This window comes from Oncorhynchus keta, chromosome 8 (genome assembly GCF_023373465.1).
Source record: "Oncorhynchus keta strain PuntledgeMale-10-30-2019 chromosome 8, Oket_V2, whole genome shotgun sequence".
NCBI lineage: Eukaryota > Metazoa > Chordata > Actinopteri > Salmoniformes > Salmonidae > Oncorhynchus > Oncorhynchus keta.
The window spans coordinates 3,804,338-3,825,180 of NC_068428.1; the positions used below are offsets into that span (position 1 = coordinate 3,804,338).

The following is a 20,843-nucleotide window of genomic DNA, read 5'->3' on the forward strand; positions in this document are numbered from 1 at the left end:
CCAGTCAGTTTCTCATTAGTCCATAATACAAGTCTTGAGTCCCAGCATGGGTCCCAAATGGCATCCTATGCCCTATAGAGCGTACTACTTTTGACCAGAACCATATGCACATCAACAGTAGTGCACTACAAAGGGAATATGGTGCCATTCCGGCGTCAAAGAACCCAATGTCATTCCATGTGTTAGTAAGTGGTAAGATCTCTCTCTCTCTCATATATATATATATATATATTCTTTTACACCTTTATTTAACTTTGTGTTAAATATATGTGTGTATTAACCAAGTCTCTGAGGTGTCCTTAGTGAAAGATACCTGTCCCACTCCCACAGTGTTTCCCACTGCACCCTACTGTCTCTCATCTCATGGGGTTGAATTATGGACCAACGTACGTGTCGTTCCTACTCCTTGCCTTGCTTTTCCTTCTCCCCGCTTGTAGATGGGGTGCACCGTGATGTCATAAGTGGTCATGGGCGTCAGTCGCTTCAGCACAGTGGAGGTGGAGGTGCCAGGAACCTTGGCGAACATCTCTTTGCCGCCATCGGTGGCTACGTATGTCACTCGGTAGTTGATGACTTTCCCCGGTGCCGCCATCCACGTTATCTTCATGCTTCGCTCGGTCTCATCGGACACAGTCAGAGCCTTCGCAGCAGCAGACACTGAGGACAGAGAGGAGGAGAATGTTCGATTCGTAGCGAGGATGTTGAGAAAAATGATCTAAACGAGAGTTTGACTCATATCCCCAAATCTGTTCATCTTAAAGGCCCAGTGAAGTCAAAAACTAGATTTTTCTGTGTTTTAGATACAGTTGAAGTCGGAAGTTTACATACAATTAGGTTGGAGTCATTAAAACTCGTTTTTTAACCACTCCACAAATGTCTTGTTAATTTCTTATGGCTGCAGGGGCAGTATTGAGTAGCTTGGATGAAAGGTGCCCAGAGTAAATGGCCTGCTCCTCAGTCTCCTCAGTCTCAGTTGCTAATATATGCATATTATTGTTAGTATAGAAACACTCTGAAGTTTCTAAAACTGTTTGAATGATGTCTGTGAGTATAACAGAACTCATATGGCAGGCAAAAACCTGAGAAGAAATCGAAACAGTTAGTGAGAAATCTGAGGTTGGTCGATTTTCAACTCAGGCCCTATTGAATTCACATTGGGATATGAATGAAGTTGCACTTCCTAGGGCTTCCACTAGATGTCAACCATCTTTAGAAACTTGAATGAGGATTCTACTGTGTTGTGGGACTGAATAAGAGCTGAATGAGTCAGCTTACTGGCAGAGAGCCATTTCCTGGTCACGCTCATTCCGCATGATATCGCCCTGCGTTCCGTTGCTCCTGTAGACACAAAGGAATACTCCGGTTGGAACTTCATTGTAGATTTATGATTTTAAAAATCCTAATGATTGATTCTATACTTAGTTTGAAATGTTTCTTCGACCTGTAATATAACTTTTTAAAGTTTTTGTCTAAAGTTTTTGTCCAAACGCACGAGCGTTTGGATATGTGTACCTAACGCTAACAAAAGTAGCTACTTTGACATAATTAACGGACATTATCAAATAAATCAAGCATTTATTTTGGAACTGCGATTCCTGGGAGTGTATTCTGATGAAGATCATCAAATGTAAGGGAATATTTATCATGTAATTTCCGGTTTCTGTTGACTCCAACATGGTGGCTGATTTGATTAATTTTCTGAGCGCCGTCTCAGATTATTGCATGGTTTGCTTTTTCCGTAAAGTTTTTTTGAAATCTGACACAGCGGTTGCATTAAGGAGAGGTATATCTATAATTCCATGTGTATAACTTTCATTATCATCTACATTTATGATGAGTATTTCTGTTGAATCGATGTGGCTATGCAAAATCACTGGATGTTTTTGGAACTAATGAACGTAACGCGCCAATGTAAACTCAGATTTTTTTATATTAAATATGAACTTTATCAAACAAAACATACATGTATTGTGTAACATGAAGTCCTATGAGTGTCATCTGATGAAGAACATCAAAGGTTAGTGATTAATTTTATCTATATTTGTGCTTTTTGTGACTCCTCTCTTTGGCTGTTTTTCTGTGGCTTGGTGGTGACCTAACATAATCGTTTGTGGTGCTTTTGCTGTAAAGCATATTTGAAATCGGACACTGTGGTGGGATTAACAACAAGATTACCTTTAAAATGGTATAAGATACATGTATGTTTGAGGAATTGTAATTATGAGATTTCTGTTGTTTTGAATTTGGCGCCCTGCACTTTCACTGGCTGTTGTCATATCATCCCGTTAACGGGATTGCAGCCCTAAGAAGTTTAACAAACTATAGTTTTGGCAAGTTGGTCAGGACATCTACTTTGTGCATGAACCAAGTCATTTTTACAACAATGGTTTACAGACAGATTATCTCACTTATAATTCACTGTATCACAATTACCGTGGGTCAGAAGTTTACATATACTAAGTTGACTGTGCCTTTAAACAGTTTTGAAAATAGCAGAAAATGATGTCATGGCTTTAGAAGCTTCTGATAGTCTAATTGACATAATTTGAGTCAATTGGAGGTGTACCTGTGGATGTATTTCAAGGCCCACCTTCAAACTCAGTGCCTCTTTGCTTGACATCATGGGAAAATCAAAAGAAATCAGCCAAGACCTCAGAAAACAATTGTAGACCTCTACAAGTCTGGTCCATCCTTGGGAGCAATGAAGGTACCAAATGCCTAAAGGTACCACGTTCATCTGTACAAACAATAGTACGCAAGTATAAACACCATGGGACCACGCAGCCATCATACTGCTCAGGAAGGAGACGCATTCTGTCTCTTAGAGATGAAGGTGCAAATCAATCCCAGAACAACAGCAAAGGCCCTTGTGAAGATGCTGGAGGAACCAGGTACAAAAGTATCTATATCCACAGTAAAACGAGTCCTATATCGACATAACCTGAAACGCCACTCAGCAAGGAAGAAGCCACTGCTCCAAAACTGCCATAAGAAAAGCCAGACTATGGTTTGCAGCTGCACATGGGGACAAAGATTGTACTTTTTGGAGAAATGTCCTCTGGTCTGATGAAACAAAATAGAACTGTTTGGCCATAATGACCATCATTATGTTTGGAGGAAAGAGGGGGAGGTTTGCAAGCCGAAGAACACCATCCCAACCGTGAAGCACGGCGGTGGCAGCATCATGTTGTAGGGGGTGGTTTGCTGCAGGAGGAACTGGTGCACTTCACAAAATAGATGCCATCATGAGGGAGGAAAATTATGTGGATATTTTGAAGCAACATCTCAAGACACCAGTCAGGAAGCAAAAGCTTGGTCGCAAATGGGTCTTCCAAATAGACAATGACCCCAAGCATACTTCCAAAGTTGTGGCAAAATGGATTAAGGACAACAAAGTCAAGGTACTGGAGTGGCCATCACGAAGCCCTGACCTCAATCCTATAGATAATTTGTGGGCAGAACGGAAAAAGCATGTGTGAGCAAGGAGGCCTACAAAACTGATTCAGTTACACCAGATCTGTCAGGAGGAATGGGCCAAAATTTACCCAACTTATTGTGGGAAGCTTGTGGAAGGCTACCAGAAACATTTGACCCAAATGAAACAATTAAAAGGCAATGCTACCAAATACTAATTGATTGTATGTAAACTTCTGACCCACTGGGAATGTGATGAAATAAATAAAAGCTGAAATAAATCATTCTCTCTACTATTATTCTGACATTTCACATTCTTAAAATAAAGTGGTGATCCTAACTGACCTAAAACAGGGAATTTTATTAGGATTAAATGTCAGGAATTGTGAAAAACTGAGTTTAAATGTATTTGGCTAAGGTGTATATAAACATCCGACTTCAACTGTATATTTGCACACTATGAGGTTGGAATAATAACGTGACATTTTTAAAATTATGATAATGCCCTTTTAGTGTAAGAGCTGTTTGAAAAGGCTGCCAGAAATTTCAGCCTATTTTGGTGGTATGGAGTTTTGGCCTGGTGACATCACCAGGCAGTATAAGTCAATAGACCAATAATAGACAGAGTTTCAAACCTCTGCCAATAACAGCTAGTTTTCAGGTAACATATCCCTCCCATTAGGCTAATCCAATTAGGACCCTTCACTCAGACCGTGACCAGGCAGTCCTAGCAAAATTCTGTCTTGAGAAATTTCTCTTCGCTAAGAAGCTATTTTTGTTTCTTTTTTTGACATTTTAACTGAAAACAACCACAGTAAAGTACTTAAGTGTTACCAAGAAATGAATTTATTTTTTGATTTAAAAAAACAGCTGCATTGGACGTTTAACTTTGCCTTTCCCCTATTGTGAATGAAGCTAAGCTCCATAGACCATGTAATAAGGTGCATTTGTTCCACCATTTCGGCACGCAAGAATAGTCAAACCAAAGGCAATCCTTCCAAACAGTTAATTATCCCAGGACAAAAAGTCGGACCACTAGTCTTCATTCGTTCACTAGGAGGATTGTTATTTGCGGAAAAAAACATGACCTCCAACTTCTCAATGTGTTGATTGACCTGAATGAACCTGTAAACCCTGTTACCGGAGATCCATTGGTTCCGCTGTGCGAACGTAATGAGGTAAGCACGGATATGAAAGGTGAGGTCCCCTGAGAGTGTCCCAAGGTTATTTACTGTTCAAAATATGCTTGACTTGGCCTGCCAGAGTCAATAAACTAAATGACTTTCCATATCTACAAATGTCTAATCATACCATCTCACTGGTTCCTCAAGTGTTTGACGACATTTCCATCAATGTGATTTCCCATGTGTAGGATAGAGGGATGTGTGGTGGATTTGATAGTGTGTCTAAATACTGCTCCCACGCACCCTAACAGCAGTATACAGGAAAAAGAATTAAATCCCCTCCACAAAAGTGAGGTTATCTTAGAATCTAGAACATATAATGCATAATAACTGTCACCACCTCGGCTTTCCACTGCAAACCACAGCTTAAAAGGGAGTCTTAGAAATGACCCTTTTCCAAAATACCCGACACCAAGACAAAAGAGTTCCAGAGAGTGAGGATGATGAGCACTGGAATGGAATATTTTCATATTTTATCAATTTGTTTAAAAAAAAATCTCAATCTTGGCACTGGCATAGTGCTATTGTATGAAAATATATGTGATGGCCCAAGGAGAGTTTCAAACCGTTCGACAGGTCTACAAAATGCTTAATGGATACATCCAAACCGCCACAACTAGCACCACTTCAGTGACTCATTACTTTGGTAATCCCTAGCAGTGATGAGACTTTGATTGTGTCCCAAATGACACCCTATTCCTTAGTGCACTACTTTGGACCAGGACCATATGGGCCTTGGTCAAAAGTGTTCCACTATATGGGGAATAGGTTGCAGTTTGGGATGCTGCCATTGTGTCCACCTCTGACGTCCAACACTGAGAGCCACAGACAGAATGAACGGAGGATGATGTGTAATAAGTCGTACCATCGGTGGTCTCCTGTCCGGTCAGTGGGTCCCCGTCTCCTCTGCCGTAGGATGCCACGACAGACACCTGGTAGAGGGTCTCAGGTGTCAGACCATCCAGGACAGTGTTGTTGACATCTCCAGGGACCGTCTTCTCCCCTGACTCGTCACTGTACAACGACTTCCAGCGGATCCTGTACATCTTCACGTTTCCAGGGGCAGCCGTCCAAGACGCAGCAAAGCTGGTGTCCGTTACGTCGCTGGTGACCAGGTCCCTGGGGGAGCCCAGTTCTGAAACAAACACAAAGGGGGAAAAAAGATCAGATTTCTGGGTGAGGATTTGGGAGAGGATACGGGATGCAATGGTTGGTTAAAGAGAGTCAATAAATGTTCCACCACACTATCCAGGTAGGCCCGTATGCACTTCTCAGTAAAGGAAGAGAAAATGCTCAACTCTAAATCATCTTGCATAAACAAGTAAAAAGGGTCCTTAGAACCGTAAACAATATGCACTTTTGCAAACAACATAGAAATGCAGTGCCTTTGACAAATCCCCACAGCCCAGCTGTATCTAAGCATCCATTTTGACTGACTGCTCTGGCTCAAAATGCAAAGCATTGAAACCCGTGTCCAGAGGACAGCATAGTTAAACAGCTAGTCACACCTATAAAAGGCAAAAGAGCAGCAGAGATACCACATATCTACCTCGGATGACAAACATGCCTCGCACTCCGACTGGACCTGTGACATATGGGCTGACTTATAGGAGACTCCCAATAAACTAAAGGTCAACAGGGCACATCTGCTTCATATACTGGATGGATGGAGAGAGTGATAGAGGGAGGGAGGACACTGACAGGAGCTATGGGTCTATGCGAGAGCGTGGTCACATGATGTGGGTTCTCACCACTGTTCCTAACTGATAAAGCAGACAAGGGAAGCCTGTTTGCCTTCACATATAGATTTGTTTCATTAAACAAAGACCAAAACTAATTTCATGTGCACATGGCTCATGTTACTGCAAAAAGACACATGAAGCTTATGCTGCACAGAGCCAGCAGTCTATAGGGACTAAAGACATGACTGGGGTTTGTGAATGGCGGTGACAATCTGCATCGCCCATTGTATATGTTACATTGGGCGCATTCGTTTTGCATCACTCTGTGCCACTGCCGGGCGGAGTTTGCTCCTAAGGGCGATAGCTCACCGACCCTGGGAACCGAGCGATGCGAAACAAACTCACCACATTGGTCATGAGTTGAATAGAGGTAAAACATTGCATAGTAGTACAAACTCTGTCTGTTTTTGATAATAATGAAACATGTCTGGTCGAGTGATTTAACTAAACAATGTAACTACAATTTAAGAGAGAGTAGCCATTAGACATACAACACTTCACTTTCTGCCAATGGACATATTGGGATTGTAATGGATAGTGCACTGCACAGTCAACCGATTATAGTGGACCACAGCCAGTATTACTCTCCAGATACAAGATGACATTTTCATGAATCATCAAAACCTGTGTTCGGTTCATAGTGTGGTGGATCCGAGACAGACTCTCTTAATCGTTGTAGGATAGCCCAGAGCAGGACTACTGGTGGATATTTACTGGTAAGACACGTGACCAATCTAACCATGCCACCACGAGCACATGGAGCAGATTCTGACTTAAACCATTACCTTTTGTCGTTTTCTCATCTTACCACTGAAGCCAAACAAGCTAACCGATAAACGCAAACGTCCGGTGGGGCACCGGATCAACATGTGAACATGTGTCCTCTTTCATATTGAAAAACAAACATATGGAAGTACTGTTATACCTCAGGGGGAAAAAAGATTTGTTTTTTTTTCCTGACAAAGAATTGTACAGGGAGTGATGTTAACTTTAAGCATGTGTTTAATTTTATAAATCAACAAGTAAGCTGCGTCTGATTTCAGGAAAAGTCTTTCCAACTGCCACGCCAAAAAGAATCTATCAAACATAATATAATCTGAAGCAACCCATTCCAGTCCCGGCTAAAAATCTAATTCCCTTCATTTTACTGGACATGTACTGCCTCAGTCCACATGGGCAGGCTCACCGTCTCCACCACAGAGGCACAGCAGCAGCCACTGCCATTGGCTCTCACTTTCAATGTCTGGGAGGGAGTCTGGAGGTCTTCTAAATATCAAGCCACAGGCGGCTCTCGCAGGGAATCTGGCGCTCGGCAGCCCGGCCTGAAACCCACTCAACCCTATTATAAGGCAAAACTGAACAAAACCACAGTAAATTCAACTCGCTTTCTTTTAAACACTACACTTACCATTTCTCTCAAAAACAACGATCCACTATTTTGGCTTGGAATATTTTCTGAATAAACAACCATGTGATTTTACGGCTGCCTGCATAACATTGAATAACAATGTTAAACCAATCAAATGAGTCAATTGTTGAAACGTAACAGAATATATACACTATGTTTCTATGTTCTATTTCATCTGCGCTCACTGTAGCCTTCCAACACCAGGCGGCATTGATTTTGTTCAGGCCTTTGACATTCTAAATAGCCTTGACATATCAAGCACGTTGCAATCTCCTCAAGACTCAAGACAAAACTCTATCCAGCGGAGAAATCTGCTGTGCATTTGTATCCAGCACTGATATTAAGCCAAAAGAGCCTAAAAGTTCAGTACCACAGTCAAAACAAGCTGGAGCTTTAATGTTTGAGGTTTGAACCTTGCTTTCATATTCTTTAGACCCTGGTCCAATAGAAGGGAGAGTGCAGGTCCTGAAGTGCAGTCTGCCCACTACATGTTTGTCTTCACGGCATCCCTGAGGATCAGTCAACAGCAACTGGAATCCTTTATAAACTCTGACAAATGCCAGATAGGGGAGGGAGAAAACGTTCTGCTCACTGCGAGGGGGGATTCTAAGGTGCTATCTATCCTAAAGGAAGACAACTATATAGCTACAGAGCCCGAATCCCAGTAAGAGTAAACCACCTCTTGACTAGGCCTTCAACCTCCTTTATGCTCGTTGTTGATTCAATTTCCATGCCTCGCTTTGGTTCTTTTTGATTCCTGGCCGTCTGGGCTCCTCGTCATCACCACTCCCTGATGAAAGTGGATGGTGAGTGCTCAGTATGGAGGCGGCCAGCGTTTGCACAGCTTTGAAGTATTTTCCCAGGTAACACTTTCCATACGCCTCCTTTGTCTTTAACATTCATTATCTCACCACTTTCCCTTTTTCATTTGTTTTCTTACAATTATTCTGTCCTCCTCCTCCCACATCGAAATATTAAATTAGCAGGGGGAAAACGTACAGTGTGCTCCGTCGATTTAAAAAGGAATGAAAAGGAATGTGAACTCCAAGTCAGAAGTCATCCTTTTCCCCCAATAGGGACTGGAGCTGTGCTGGAGTGTGTTGCGGGCCAAACTGGGCGCTCCACAGAAACGGCCACCCCCATAGGCAGGCCTAGGGTACGGCCAAAATGGCACCCTACTTCCTATACAGTGCACAAGGGTGCCATTTGGGATGCAGACCGGAGCAGGGCGAGGGTCCACTACCCCTTAAGTGTGTCCAGGCATAGGGCCTGACAAATAATCACAAAATGGACTCCCCTGGTCAAATTTACTCCAAATCCCCACTACCTCACTGGGGCCAAAATTATTGGATTTTGCTCTGTTTATAAGGACTTGCAGCTAGATACTGTACATATTCATCATTAAAGTACGTGCCTTCTACAATATACCACTACAGTTCAGTTTTGTTTTAGGAATTCACACAACATTGTTACAGTGGGAGAAATTGCAACACACCAAATCCAGTAATTCCACTGTTTTCAGTTGGGAATTGAAACATACCATAGGTTCTTCCCAGTGGTTGAGTCCCTAGCCTTCCAGTGGAGCCCAGCACAAAGTGATCAGTGTGTGTCGGCTTGGCGGCGTGAGCGAAAGCAGAGAGAGTCCCAGATGCTGTGTCAGAAAACTAACTAACTCAGAGACTCTGCGACTCCTCCACGTCGCTCAGGAGAGAAGAAAGTCTGCCAGCAGGGGGCCCGGGGCCTCCCCAAGTCGCCCCGACATCCATGACAGGCTCAGACACGTTCAAGGACCATGGCCCATTCCCAGTCACACCAAGTCAAGGTCCAGTCAAATATGCACCATTGTGCAAAGCCTGGAGACGGAAGGCTGGCTACCGTCAAGCTCTTGGCATTTTTTTCATGAATGTAAAAGGGAAGGATTTAGTGGAAAAGGCAAAAGGGATGAGATGTTCTCAGATTAAGACTCCTCTTTTGCTCCTTCCTAATGCATTGCATGTGTGACTGTTGCCAAAACAGTCTAATATCGCCTAGTGGTTCTGTCAGCTCTGATGCTACTTCAAAGTCCATTCCATTGAAAATGGGCCACAGTGGCAGGTAAAGAACTAGGTGAGCACCACTGGGTGTGATACAGTAGCTGTGTTATTGTGGCAGCGATCCGGGGCAACCAGCTTGACACCGCCAGCCAAAACACAAGCACACAACATGATCTCCCGCCTCCAGAGGGATGGAGCTGAGCTGACTAAAACAGCTATAGGAAAACCAGATGGCTGACTCACTGATGCTGGCTGACTCTCTCTCTCTCTCTCTCTCTCTCTCTCTCTCTCTCTCTCTCTCTCTCTATCTATCTATCTATCCCAATTGGTCCCAGGGATTCGCACAGTGAAAAAGCTGAAATTCGCTACTTCATTCATCTGCTTGCTCTGCCCTTAGATTTAGCCTCACATTGAAGTTGTATACCATGTTATTTTCAGGACAACCAGGGCTACAAGTAGAACACAACATTTGGCATAAACAGTTGCATTCGTGAGTTTTATTGACAAATGTCAATGAACAATAAGGTCTGCCAAGCAAAAACATGATACAAATGTATACGAATACTAAAAGTAGAGGGAAACAAATCTCAGTTGGAAATGAATATCCAGCTAGTCAGTAACAACTATGTGGCATCAGCCATATGTGCTATTTCATAGTTTTGATGTCTTCACTGTTATTCTACAATGTAGAAAACAGTCAAAATAAAGTAAAAACCCTTGAATGACTAGGTGTTCTAAAACTTTTGACCAGTAGTGTATGTGAGCTTATTACAGTATCATAGACATTATGTCCTCAGATTTCCTATGATCTTCTATGTAGACGAACCCCTTACCTTCTAACGATATTTGTGTGGCTTGTGAACATTATATAGCAAAGCAGAGCGTGTTCGTGAAAGTCACAACTCATCATAGTGGGGTCATAATAGCTTGTAGTTCAAACCGTTCAGACTTTACATACGTTTTTGTGAGAATAACTGTTTTTCGGGATCCGCCCTTGTCTCACAAACACCACTCAAGCTGCACTCCAATGAAACAACTCTCTGCTTTACCTTCCAGTGTGGTTCCTTTCCCCTCCAGAGGGTCTCCTAGGCCAGAGGAGTAGCGTGCGCTGACCGCCAGATCGTACTCCGTGCCAGGCAGCAGGTCCTTCAGAAGGGTGTTGGTGTTCCCTCCCTTCACCGACACCTCCTTCTTCTCGCCACCCGCCGACGGACGGAAAATGATACGGTACTGGAGGACGCGGCCCGGTGCCGCCGCCCACGAAAGCCTCATGGTGGACACGGTCTGGTCAAAGACCTGTAGGTCACGAGGAGATCCCAGCGCTGGGAGAGAAGAGGCGGGAAAGGCCACACTGTCAATGGAGGAGCCAATCAAAGTTGAAGTTGTTGTGTGTAGGCTATGGCATATGACCAATTAGCTGAGGTGTCCAGTATAGCCTGATTATAGTCTGTTGTTAGACAAGACAGATTGTAAAGACCACAAGTCTTCATTAATGCAAATCTTAAGTCATATAATTACAGAAAACTTTAGATTTTTGGAAAGGTACGCAGTGGATAGCACAATAAGGGCAACATTGTGAAGAAGATTGAGGTATAAACACAAATCCATCTCTGAAACAGCTGGGTGGTGAATGCCAAAGAGGCACAGGCTGGGATACTTTCTACCCTTTCAAAGGCTCTGGAAGTAAACAGCTGCCTTATTTAAAGGAGCTGGAACATCCGTGGGCACTAACTGTTCTGAGAGCTGATAATCACTGAGAAGAATGTGGCTGCCGTGGTGAATAAAAGTACATTTCTGTTTATTTCCCCTTGCTCCTTTGGCTCCGACGTTGTAAACTACAGCATGACTGGACACACACACACACAAACACACCTCCGGTATGCATCGAAAAAAAATCCCCCCTTAGATTGCAACCCCTTTGTGATGCCTTTCCCCCAAAAATCTAATGACACAGTCATTTTGGGTGGAAAATTAGCTCAGTAGAACACGAAGTTGAAAAAAATGAACACTTTGTCGGAAACAAAAGGCATGTTCTGTTCACACCCCTGGAGGGATGGTATAAGGGAGTAGGATTCCTAGCCTCAGTCCCCAGCATGAAAGGTCTCAAATAGCTTTTCTATAACATAATTGGCTAAGACGTTGCAAGGCAGAGGAGCCCTGGTCTGAGCACAGTGAGGGACTGCGATGTAAAAGCTATACTATTAAGCAAGCGCAGAGATGCCTGTTACACGTCCTTCTGTAGCTCAGTTGGTAGAGCATGGCGCTTGTAACGCCAGGGTAGTGGGTTCGATCCCCGGGACCACCCATACGTAGAATGTATGCACACATGACTGTAAGTCGCTTTGGATAAAAGCGTCTGCTAAATGGCATATATTATATTATACATGAGCAGAGATTTAGTCACCTTCTTTGGTGGTGCCATCGATCTTCATCTCAGCACCAGCGCCCGACTGGTACTCTGCAGCCACCATCACGCGGTACGTTGTCAAGGGGAAGAGCTCTGGCAGCACGATGGTGGTCTCATCGCCGACCGTGGCTGTCTCTAGTCTTGTGCTGTCACCCCTGACTGGTACGTAGGTTAGACGGTACCGTACCACCGCCCCTGGTGCTGCCGCCCACGACACCCGGAAACTGTCTGTCGTTTCCTCTGAAACCCTCAGGTTACGCACGGGTCCTTGTTCTGCAACAAAGACGGTGGGATTAGAGGTCATAAGGAATTTAGAGGTTATACAAATATAGTAGAACAGAAGTTAAGGCATTGGCATCAAATTCTTTGTCTGTTGGTCTGACGGTGCTGACCATCTAGTGTGGTCTCGAATCCATTCAGAGGGAAGCTGTCTCCTTCGGTGTACTGGGCAAAGACGTTGACCTCGTAGTGGGTAAGGGGTGTGAGGTGAGGCAGCAGAGTGGTGAGCATGTCCCCAGGCAAGGACATGGACACAAAGTCCCCGTTGACGTCAGCAGCAGGTCTGAACTGGATCAGGTAGGACAGGACATTGAGGGCATCGGTCTCCCAAGTGGCTCTGAAGCTCCTGGCGGCAACTTCAGAGAAAGTTAACAACCTCGGTGGGAGTAAGCCTGGAGGAGATGGTAGATGACTACACGTTAGGTCACAACACTCAGGATGCGTCCCAAAAGGCACCTTATTCCCAGCCTCCCATAGGGCTCTGGTCAAAAGTAGTGCACTGTATAGGGATTCAAGTGCCATTTGGGATGGAGCCTCAATAACACTCAAACATCTCTATTCCATTAGTGTATTGTTTTCTATGTGTACAGTTATTTATGTTGTCATAATAGATAAGGAATATATCATGGGTAACAAAACCTTGTGGGAGTTACGCAATACACTGGCCATGTAATACAGAGCGACTAATATTTGGTATTATATTTCCACATGCAAGTCATCTTACTGCCCTGAGAGGGCAAGAGTTTTTAAATGTGTGTAACACATTGCTAAACAGAAGATGATAACTTTGGAAAATAGTATTGTGACAGATGTAATTGCAAGCATATGTTGTATACAATCTTAGGATTTTCTCTTCTACTTCTCAGGTCATGGACCAACAAGACCAAGGTAGAGTGGAGTCAATTTCAAGAGTTATTCTCTCAGAATTGTCCAAATAGAAGCAGTTGATCAAAACTACATTGATTAATAAAGTATTTTAAAAAATGATTTAAAAAGGTGAACCATTTTTGCCACAATTCATCCAATTCATCAAATTACTCATGTATAGTATTTCAAAACATGGTTATTTGCTCAAAATCAAGAAATCAAAAACGTAAAAAGCGACTAATGTTTCGGATGTAAGTTATACATCGGAAATCTGTGCTCCTTGCTTGCTGCCATATGGCGCTGTATGATACTGTCTGTGCCAGATGTTAGCTTCACACTTTACACACTGTTCGAATCTCATCACAAACAACTTCCGCATTTGAGCTACTTTGCAACTCCTTAGCATGCTAGCTAACCTAACCTTAACACTACCCTTAACCCTTTACCCTAACCCCTAGCCTAGCAAAAAAATGGAATTCGTAACATATCATACGTTTTGAAAATTCCTAACTTATTGTATGAATTGAAATTCGTAAAATATTGTATGAACTGCAATTCATAACATATCATACGAATTGTCATTTGTCACATGGATGATGGCCTTCCACAAATTAATACATACCATACGAAAAGTAACATATCATATTAATTGAAGTGCCCAGGATTTACTTTTACTATGTAATTCAAAGAATGCTAGCATTTATTTTTGTATTGCAACCATACTGTATCTAAGGCACTACCATTAACACTACCATTAACATCTTAGACTTTGGAAATACTGGGTGCTGGGCCATTATCTCCATTGAGAATATAAGGCATACACAAATGTCCCCCATATTTCTTGTTTGCAAGACATTCTATTTAGCTCAGAAATTCCTTTACTTACTGTAGCCTAGCAGTTTGGTGAGTTGGGCCAGTAACCGAAAGGTCGCTGGTTCAAATCCCAGAGCCAACTAGGTGAAAAGTATGTCGATGTGCACTTGAGCAAGGCACTTAATCCTAACTGCTCCAGGATTGCTGTCAATAATGGCTGATCGCTGGCTTTGACCCCACTCTCCGAGGGGGTCTCAGGGGGAGCGGGATATGCCAAAAACGAATTTCCAATTCACACATGTACATGTGTGGAATACGACAAATGTAAGCACCCCCCTAATTACTATTATTTGTAACCATTATCTTCACTTGAGTACAGTTGGCATGGGTTTACTGACTAACAAAAATAACTACATCATGCAGATATAGAGAGGGTCCTACTCACTTTTCTTCCTGATGTTGAGGAGCTCCTGCTCAATCCTCAGGCAGATGGCCTGGGTGAGCTCTTTGGAGATCCTCTGGAAGGCATCAAAGTCCTCCACGGTGTACACATGGGTCTCCACAGGCTCGGTAGCAATGGCTTCCAGTTCAGACCTCACAGCGTCCTTCACGCCCACGGCAAAGATCTCCACGTCTGCTTTCTTCAGCTTGGTGGCCGGGTCCTTGAAGGAGTCGGACGACTTCCCGTCTGTGATGAGGATAGTGACGCGGGGGACGTTTGGTCGCGATCCTCGGTTGGTCAAGAAGATCTTCTCCCTGACATAGGTCATGGCCCTTCCGGTGTTGGTGGAACCGCCACGGTAGGGGAACGTCCGGACGGCGTTGACCACAGCGCTCATGTCGTGGTGGGTGTTCAGGTAGAACTCAGTGTGAGCGTCCCTGCTGTACTGAACCAAGCTGATCTGAATCTTGTCCTGCCCAATGTCAAAGGAGTTCACCAGCACCTCCAGGAAAGCTCTGACTTTAGCGAAGTTGGACAGTCCGATACTGTACGAGCCGTCGACCAGAATGACAACGTCAGCTTGCACGTCTACTCCAAGAGAACATTCTAGAAGAGGACACAAAAACATCTGTCATGTCATGACAAAATCAGACACTGAATAACTACAACAATGACTGACATACAGTATGACTTTAAGATATTGTTGTAGAGTATACTCACCAAGGGACACTTTGACCGGCTCAGTCTTCTCCATGGTTATGATGGGCTCACTGGGGGTCAGGCCCTTGAGGGCAAACAGGCTGATCTGGTACTCTGTGTCTGGAGACAGGCCCGTAACCATCACTGAGGTCTGGCTGGCGCCTACGTACAGCTCGTGGCGCTTGCTGCCGGCCATCATGGGGATCAGCTGGAGCTTGTAACCCGAGACATCCCCAAAGGAAATGTCCCATGTCACCCTCATAGACTTGGAGGCCATCTCCATGACTCTGAGGTTTGATGCTGGTTCAATAACTGTAAATGAACAATCACAACAAAGGAATCACGACAGGAATTTGTTCCTCTCCCTAGCTGGAAAGGTTTTGCTCCACCCCCATTAATTCCTTCATCTCTAATCATTTCTTCAAAGTTTATCCACGTCCAAAACCACTTCCAACATTTGACTCGTAAAAACTGCATTTTTACCTTCCTCTCCGCTGACGAGCGAGTTGAGTTGATCGTCCACCCCCGAGCACACATGGGTAATGAGCTCTTTCTGCACATTTTTGATAAGGTCAAAGTTGAGAATATTATAGACATGGGTCCTGTAGGGGGTTGAAGCCATTTGTTTTAGCTCGTCCTCATCTGCTCCTTTGATCCCTAAATTGGACAAAGAACAGAAAAGTTGTGTAAAATGTATATGGTCTCTTATAAAAAACAGGGGAAAATGTTCCATATCACCATTGTAATTCTGATCTCCCGACAGTTTCAGAAGGTTTACTCATTCATAGTTAAAACCAATAAAGTCCAAACACTCCTTGTTAAAGTCAATGGCGGCACATGAAAATTATTCCGAATGTAGGAATTAATTGCGGCATAGTTTCTCAGGTTCTTATTATACTGAATAAAACAAGTGATCTATAAAGATATGAAATGAAGCAAGAGGTCTTTCCTTCTTTTCCACTTTTAAGAACAACCAGCTGGATTCACTATGGAATATATACATTTTTCAACAGGCCATGTCATAACTTCAGTTGGAAAGAATGACAACATGGTCAAAATGTGTGAAACACATTTCACACCATTCTAACTTGTAGGTTTCTCAGGATCCTTTACTTTGTGATATGAATACGTCAATTTACTCTCGTGACTATAGAATATATATAGACAGGGTTAGCAGTATCAGTAAGACATAAACAGTGTTAGATGACAGAAAGGTAGCCTGTCGTCACATACCCAAGGTGAAGATCTCCACCCCCATGTTCTTAAGTTTCTTGGCAATGTTCTCCACAGGGTCTTGAGACTTCCCATCTGTGATAATCATGGCCACCTTCGGAAAGCCTTTCCTGGCACCGTTTGCCTCAGTAAACGTGTTTTTCAGCAAATAGTCCATGGCCTCGCCTGTAACAAAGTGGCATTGACGTCCCTTTTGGTTATAACATTGCTCATTTGATTCACTCTACCAACCTCAGAGAGTTGTTAATGACGAACTATGGCTTTGTCAGTTGGTATTATGTTATGATTGTCTATTGTATAGCCAGGTACTGTACATGGGATGGGTAAGTACCTGTCATGGTGTTGCCACCCTTGTAAGGCAGTGTGTTGATGGCTCTGAGGAGCTCGCCCCATTTCACGTGCTGGTTGAGGTTAAACTCTGTCTTGGTATCAGTGCTGTACTGGACCACGCCCACCCTGGTCTTGTCCTCCCCAATCTCAAAGGCACCCGCCATGGCGGAGATGAAGTTACGGATGTATTTAAAGTCTCTTCCAGCGCTCCATGAACCATCAACTAGGAACACCAAATCTGTGACGGCACTGAATGAGCACTCTGGGAGAGAAGGAGTGGTAGAGAGAAGGAGAGAAGAAGGAAAATGAAAAAAGTAGCATAGACTGGAAAAAAATGGGAGAGGCAAATGATTTGAGCTGAGGAGAAGCATGTCCTGTTTGCGTAGCTTTACAAGTCCCCGATAGCTGTATCATTGACCAAAGAAAACAATGTGAAGAGTGCTGCTAGGCAAATATATACAGTGGACAATGAAAGTAGCCTCCAGGTGCAAACTTTGGTCCAGGCGTTTTAACATTATTGTATGAAGAAAACAAGGAAAACTACCCTCTTAACACTCATATACTAGACAGGAACTATGGAAAATCAATTAATATTTCTTATTGGCAAATGCAAATGCTCAGATAGGACCCTAAGGTGACAAAGAAAGAATGCAGTAAAAATGTTGATGTTATAGCCATCCCTTTTGACAGAATACCAAAATCAGCACTGTATTCATCAGGCTCTTCATCAGACTTTTATTTGACGAGCCGGTGGTCATTCACCCTCCTCACGAGACCAGATACCGGGTTAGGGATAGTGGCATCAACAGTGCAGTCAAGAATAATCCGATTGATATAAGCCCAGCAGCCACCATCAAGCTCAAATGGTTATATAAACTATTAGGGTGATACTTTGAGATGTAAGCCCTCATAGCGGGTACAGTCTTTGGGAACACTACGAAAGGTGCAGTGAAGGTACAGTGGGTGAATAGGGGGTTACCTGGAGGGTATTTTCCAGGTATGCCTTCTGGATAGAAATAACGTCAGAGAGAGAGGTTTTCTCCAAGCAGCAGTAAGCATGCTGGGGGAGGCCACAGTGCTCTTGTAAAGAGCTGTATCCATAACAGTTTCCACTTTTCTCAACCTGGCTGTGTTCTCTTCCAGGTCCTGCCCCAGGTGTTAGTTCCACACCACTGACCCCCACACTGAGCATGTGCAAACTCCTTCCCTTAGCATGATTGACAGCCTGACTATGACAGGCAGCAACGTTATGATCTATATTTTCGAGAAGAACTGATTTGGCTATACCATGGGGCATTGAATAGAATAATATGTGGAAACTCCCTCTACTGTGCTGTCGACCACACACCAATGGAAAGAGACCAGGCACAATAAGATCATTTTTAAAAAGACTGTAGCATATGAACGAACTGGAAAATGTTGTTAACTGTGAAGTGTCAGAAAAAGAAAAGGACAATGACGCAATGGACTTACTGACTGAGTCTGTGACGTGTGGTTTCCTGGGACCTCCTAGTGCTGTGCCACTTGATTGGACTGAAATACAAGCAATGAGACAAAGAACCATGTGAGTTAAAAAAACAACAACGAATAAATATATTTAACCTTACCCACGACACCTTATTGTGAAAGAGTCAACTAGTAGCATGGGGGTATATATTTGATGAGGTTGTCTCTAATAAAATCAAATCCATTAGGGGTCACAACGACCAGGCAGGGCGAAGCCAGCTCCCAAATTATAATGGACCGATGCAATTAGTTACGGCAGTTTTCTCAGTAATCTCTAAAGACCCGGACTGGGCTGCTTAGGACTCTAGCATCAGAACTAAGGACCGGTGCCAAAGAGGCTTCCCCACCAAGCAGTTCATATTACATTACATCATACTTTAATCACTGTTAGACTTGGGAGAGGGGTTGCCTCTGTGTTACGGCCATGGATTGTCCTTCCTCTTTCTATACATTTGGAATCATTCACCAGTAGACTAAATCCTCAAAAAAGTTATACAATTGCACCATTGAGAGCATCTTGACTGGCTGCATCACCGCTTGATACGGCAAGTGCTTGGCATCCGACCGCAAGGCATTACAGACGGTAGCGTGTATGGCCCAGTACGTCACTGGTGCCGAGCTCCCTGCCATCCAGAACTTCTATACCAGGCGGTGTCAGAAGAAGGCCCTAAAATTTGTCAAAGACTCCAGCCAACCAAGTCATAGTCTGTTCTCTCTGCGAACGCACGGCAAGTGGCAGCAGAGTGCCACGTTTGGGACCAAAACCTGAACGGTTCATTAAATATCTGGACTTTCTGCTTTTTACCCCTTACTTACATGTCAATCAATCACCCCAACTACCTTGTATCCCAGTACAATATCATGGTACTGGTACTCCTAGTATATAGGCTGTATATATCTTCGTTATTGTTATATTATTATGTTACTCTTTTCTTTTTATCTATTTGATAATGTTCTTACTTTTAAACTGCATTGTTGGGAAAGGGCTCTTAACTAAACATTTCACGGTATGGGACAAATACAATTTGATCTGAAATAAGACTACTTTTGACCAGGTCCCAAAGGGCTCTGGTAAAAAAAAGAATAGTGCACTACATAGGGAATAGGGTGTCATTTGGGATGCAGTCTCTGTGATAAAGGCCATACAGTATTTCAGTGTCATTCCTCTCTCTAGTCTGAATCAATCACCAGTAGACTAAACAAGTGTCTGTGACCGTAAGTGACTCACTTCATTCATCAGTATAGTCTACATAAGATGTGATAGTAAACGACTCACTTGTGAGCTGTCCTGAGATGGGCAAACTTTCCTCTGACCCAGAGTATGCAATGATTGTTACTACATAGTCCTTGTCTGGTGTCAGATCTGTGATGGAGGTCTTAGTGGCAGTGGCAGGGAGGGATACATGTTTTGTTGGTTCGTCTATGGAAATAATACAGTTAAAAGTTAAGGGTTAGGGAAATGAACAATTCTGAATCTCAAAATCAAGCAATTTATGCCTTAACAATTTTAGGAGTTCAGTGCATGAAATGTTTAATATGTGGATCCCATAATGAATTGGTGAAAACAGGAAATCTAGGTGTTTTGTCATGTCAATGGCAGTGATTGCTTGCTACACAGGTAATGTTGCAGTAAAGGTAGTGAAGTTGAGAGAGATGGCCTGCAGAAAAACAGACCACCCACCTGTGTCTGAGGCCACTTGTATCTTGAATCCCTCTATCCGTGTTAGTGGAACATTCCATGTCATTTGTACTGTGTTCTCATTTAAAATCTTAAATCTCAAGTCTGAAGGTGGTTCAACTGTGAAAAAAAAGTTGCAAATGTTAACCTCAGCTTTTGCAAAAATAAATGTATTTATGATTAAACATAAGGTGTAGGTAACACATATCCCAACAATCAACACTTCAAGGTTGAAGTTATCCGATTCATTGTTGGGGCAAACAGCAAGAGGTGACAAGGCAACATAACATTTGAGACGCGAGCAGCCATTTTGGAGAAAAATGACATTCGTTTGAGCTGTCCGACCACAGTCAACAACTCAAGCACATACAATATAGCGAGGAGAATAACAAAGGGTGGCAAAAAAAATATCCACGGGCACAATGACTTTTGTTTACATTGACTAACTAACATTTTGCATGCTGATAAGGTCATGCCTAAACTGAGTCACCTGACAAAAACATATGCCTTTCATAAAACTTGTGGAAATGGATTTTACAATGGAGTCTTCTCATACCTCATATACCATGGTTGTGTAAAGGCCGACATGCAGTCATACATAGCCTTCAGTACATTGTTGCTTTTGATTGATCCATGTGTATGAATCCCATCCATTGCAAACCTCTTAAAAGAATACACAACGCCATTTAAGACCATTGGGTACATCTTTTCCAACCCCTCTAGCGCTAAGTAGTGAGAATCCACAATGAAAAAAATATATTAGGAAAACACAAATCAAACAGAAAAGCAAAACAAACCATAAATGTGA

General features: G+C 43.1%; 1 protein-coding gene across 16 annotated transcripts in view; it reads right to left on the reverse strand.

Annotated features, from left to right (window-relative positions):
- LOC118386573 (collagen alpha-1(XII) chain-like) overlaps nt 1–20,843 on the reverse strand; it is a 93,794-nt gene that overhangs the window by 65,770 nt on the left and 7,181 nt on the right. For 15 of the 16 annotated variants that reach the window (XM_052523374.1, XM_052523381.1, XM_052523382.1 and 12 more), the window contains exons 3-15: nt 20,039–20,155; nt 19,634–19,777; nt 18,325–18,384; nt 16,853–17,113; nt 16,522–16,686; nt 15,772–15,945; nt 15,310–15,600; nt 14,593–15,195; nt 12,581–12,859; nt 12,186–12,461; nt 10,831–11,103; nt 5,464–5,733; nt 391–657 (exon numbers count right to left, since the gene is read on the reverse strand). The exons of the other annotated variant lie outside the window; for it this stretch is intronic. In XM_052523374.1, coding sequence (XP_052379334.1) covers nt 391–657; nt 5,464–5,733; nt 10,831–11,103; nt 12,186–12,461; nt 12,581–12,859; nt 14,593–15,195; nt 15,310–15,600; nt 15,772–15,945; nt 16,522–16,686; nt 16,853–17,113; nt 18,325–18,384; nt 19,634–19,777; nt 20,039–20,155 — 3,180 coding nt within the window. The remainder of the gene's footprint in view (nt 1–390; nt 658–5,463; nt 5,734–10,830; nt 11,104–12,185; nt 12,462–12,580; nt 12,860–14,592; nt 15,196–15,309; nt 15,601–15,771; nt 15,946–16,521; nt 16,687–16,852; nt 17,114–18,324; nt 18,385–19,633; nt 19,778–20,038; nt 20,156–20,843) is intronic. 16 annotated transcript variants of the gene reach the window in all.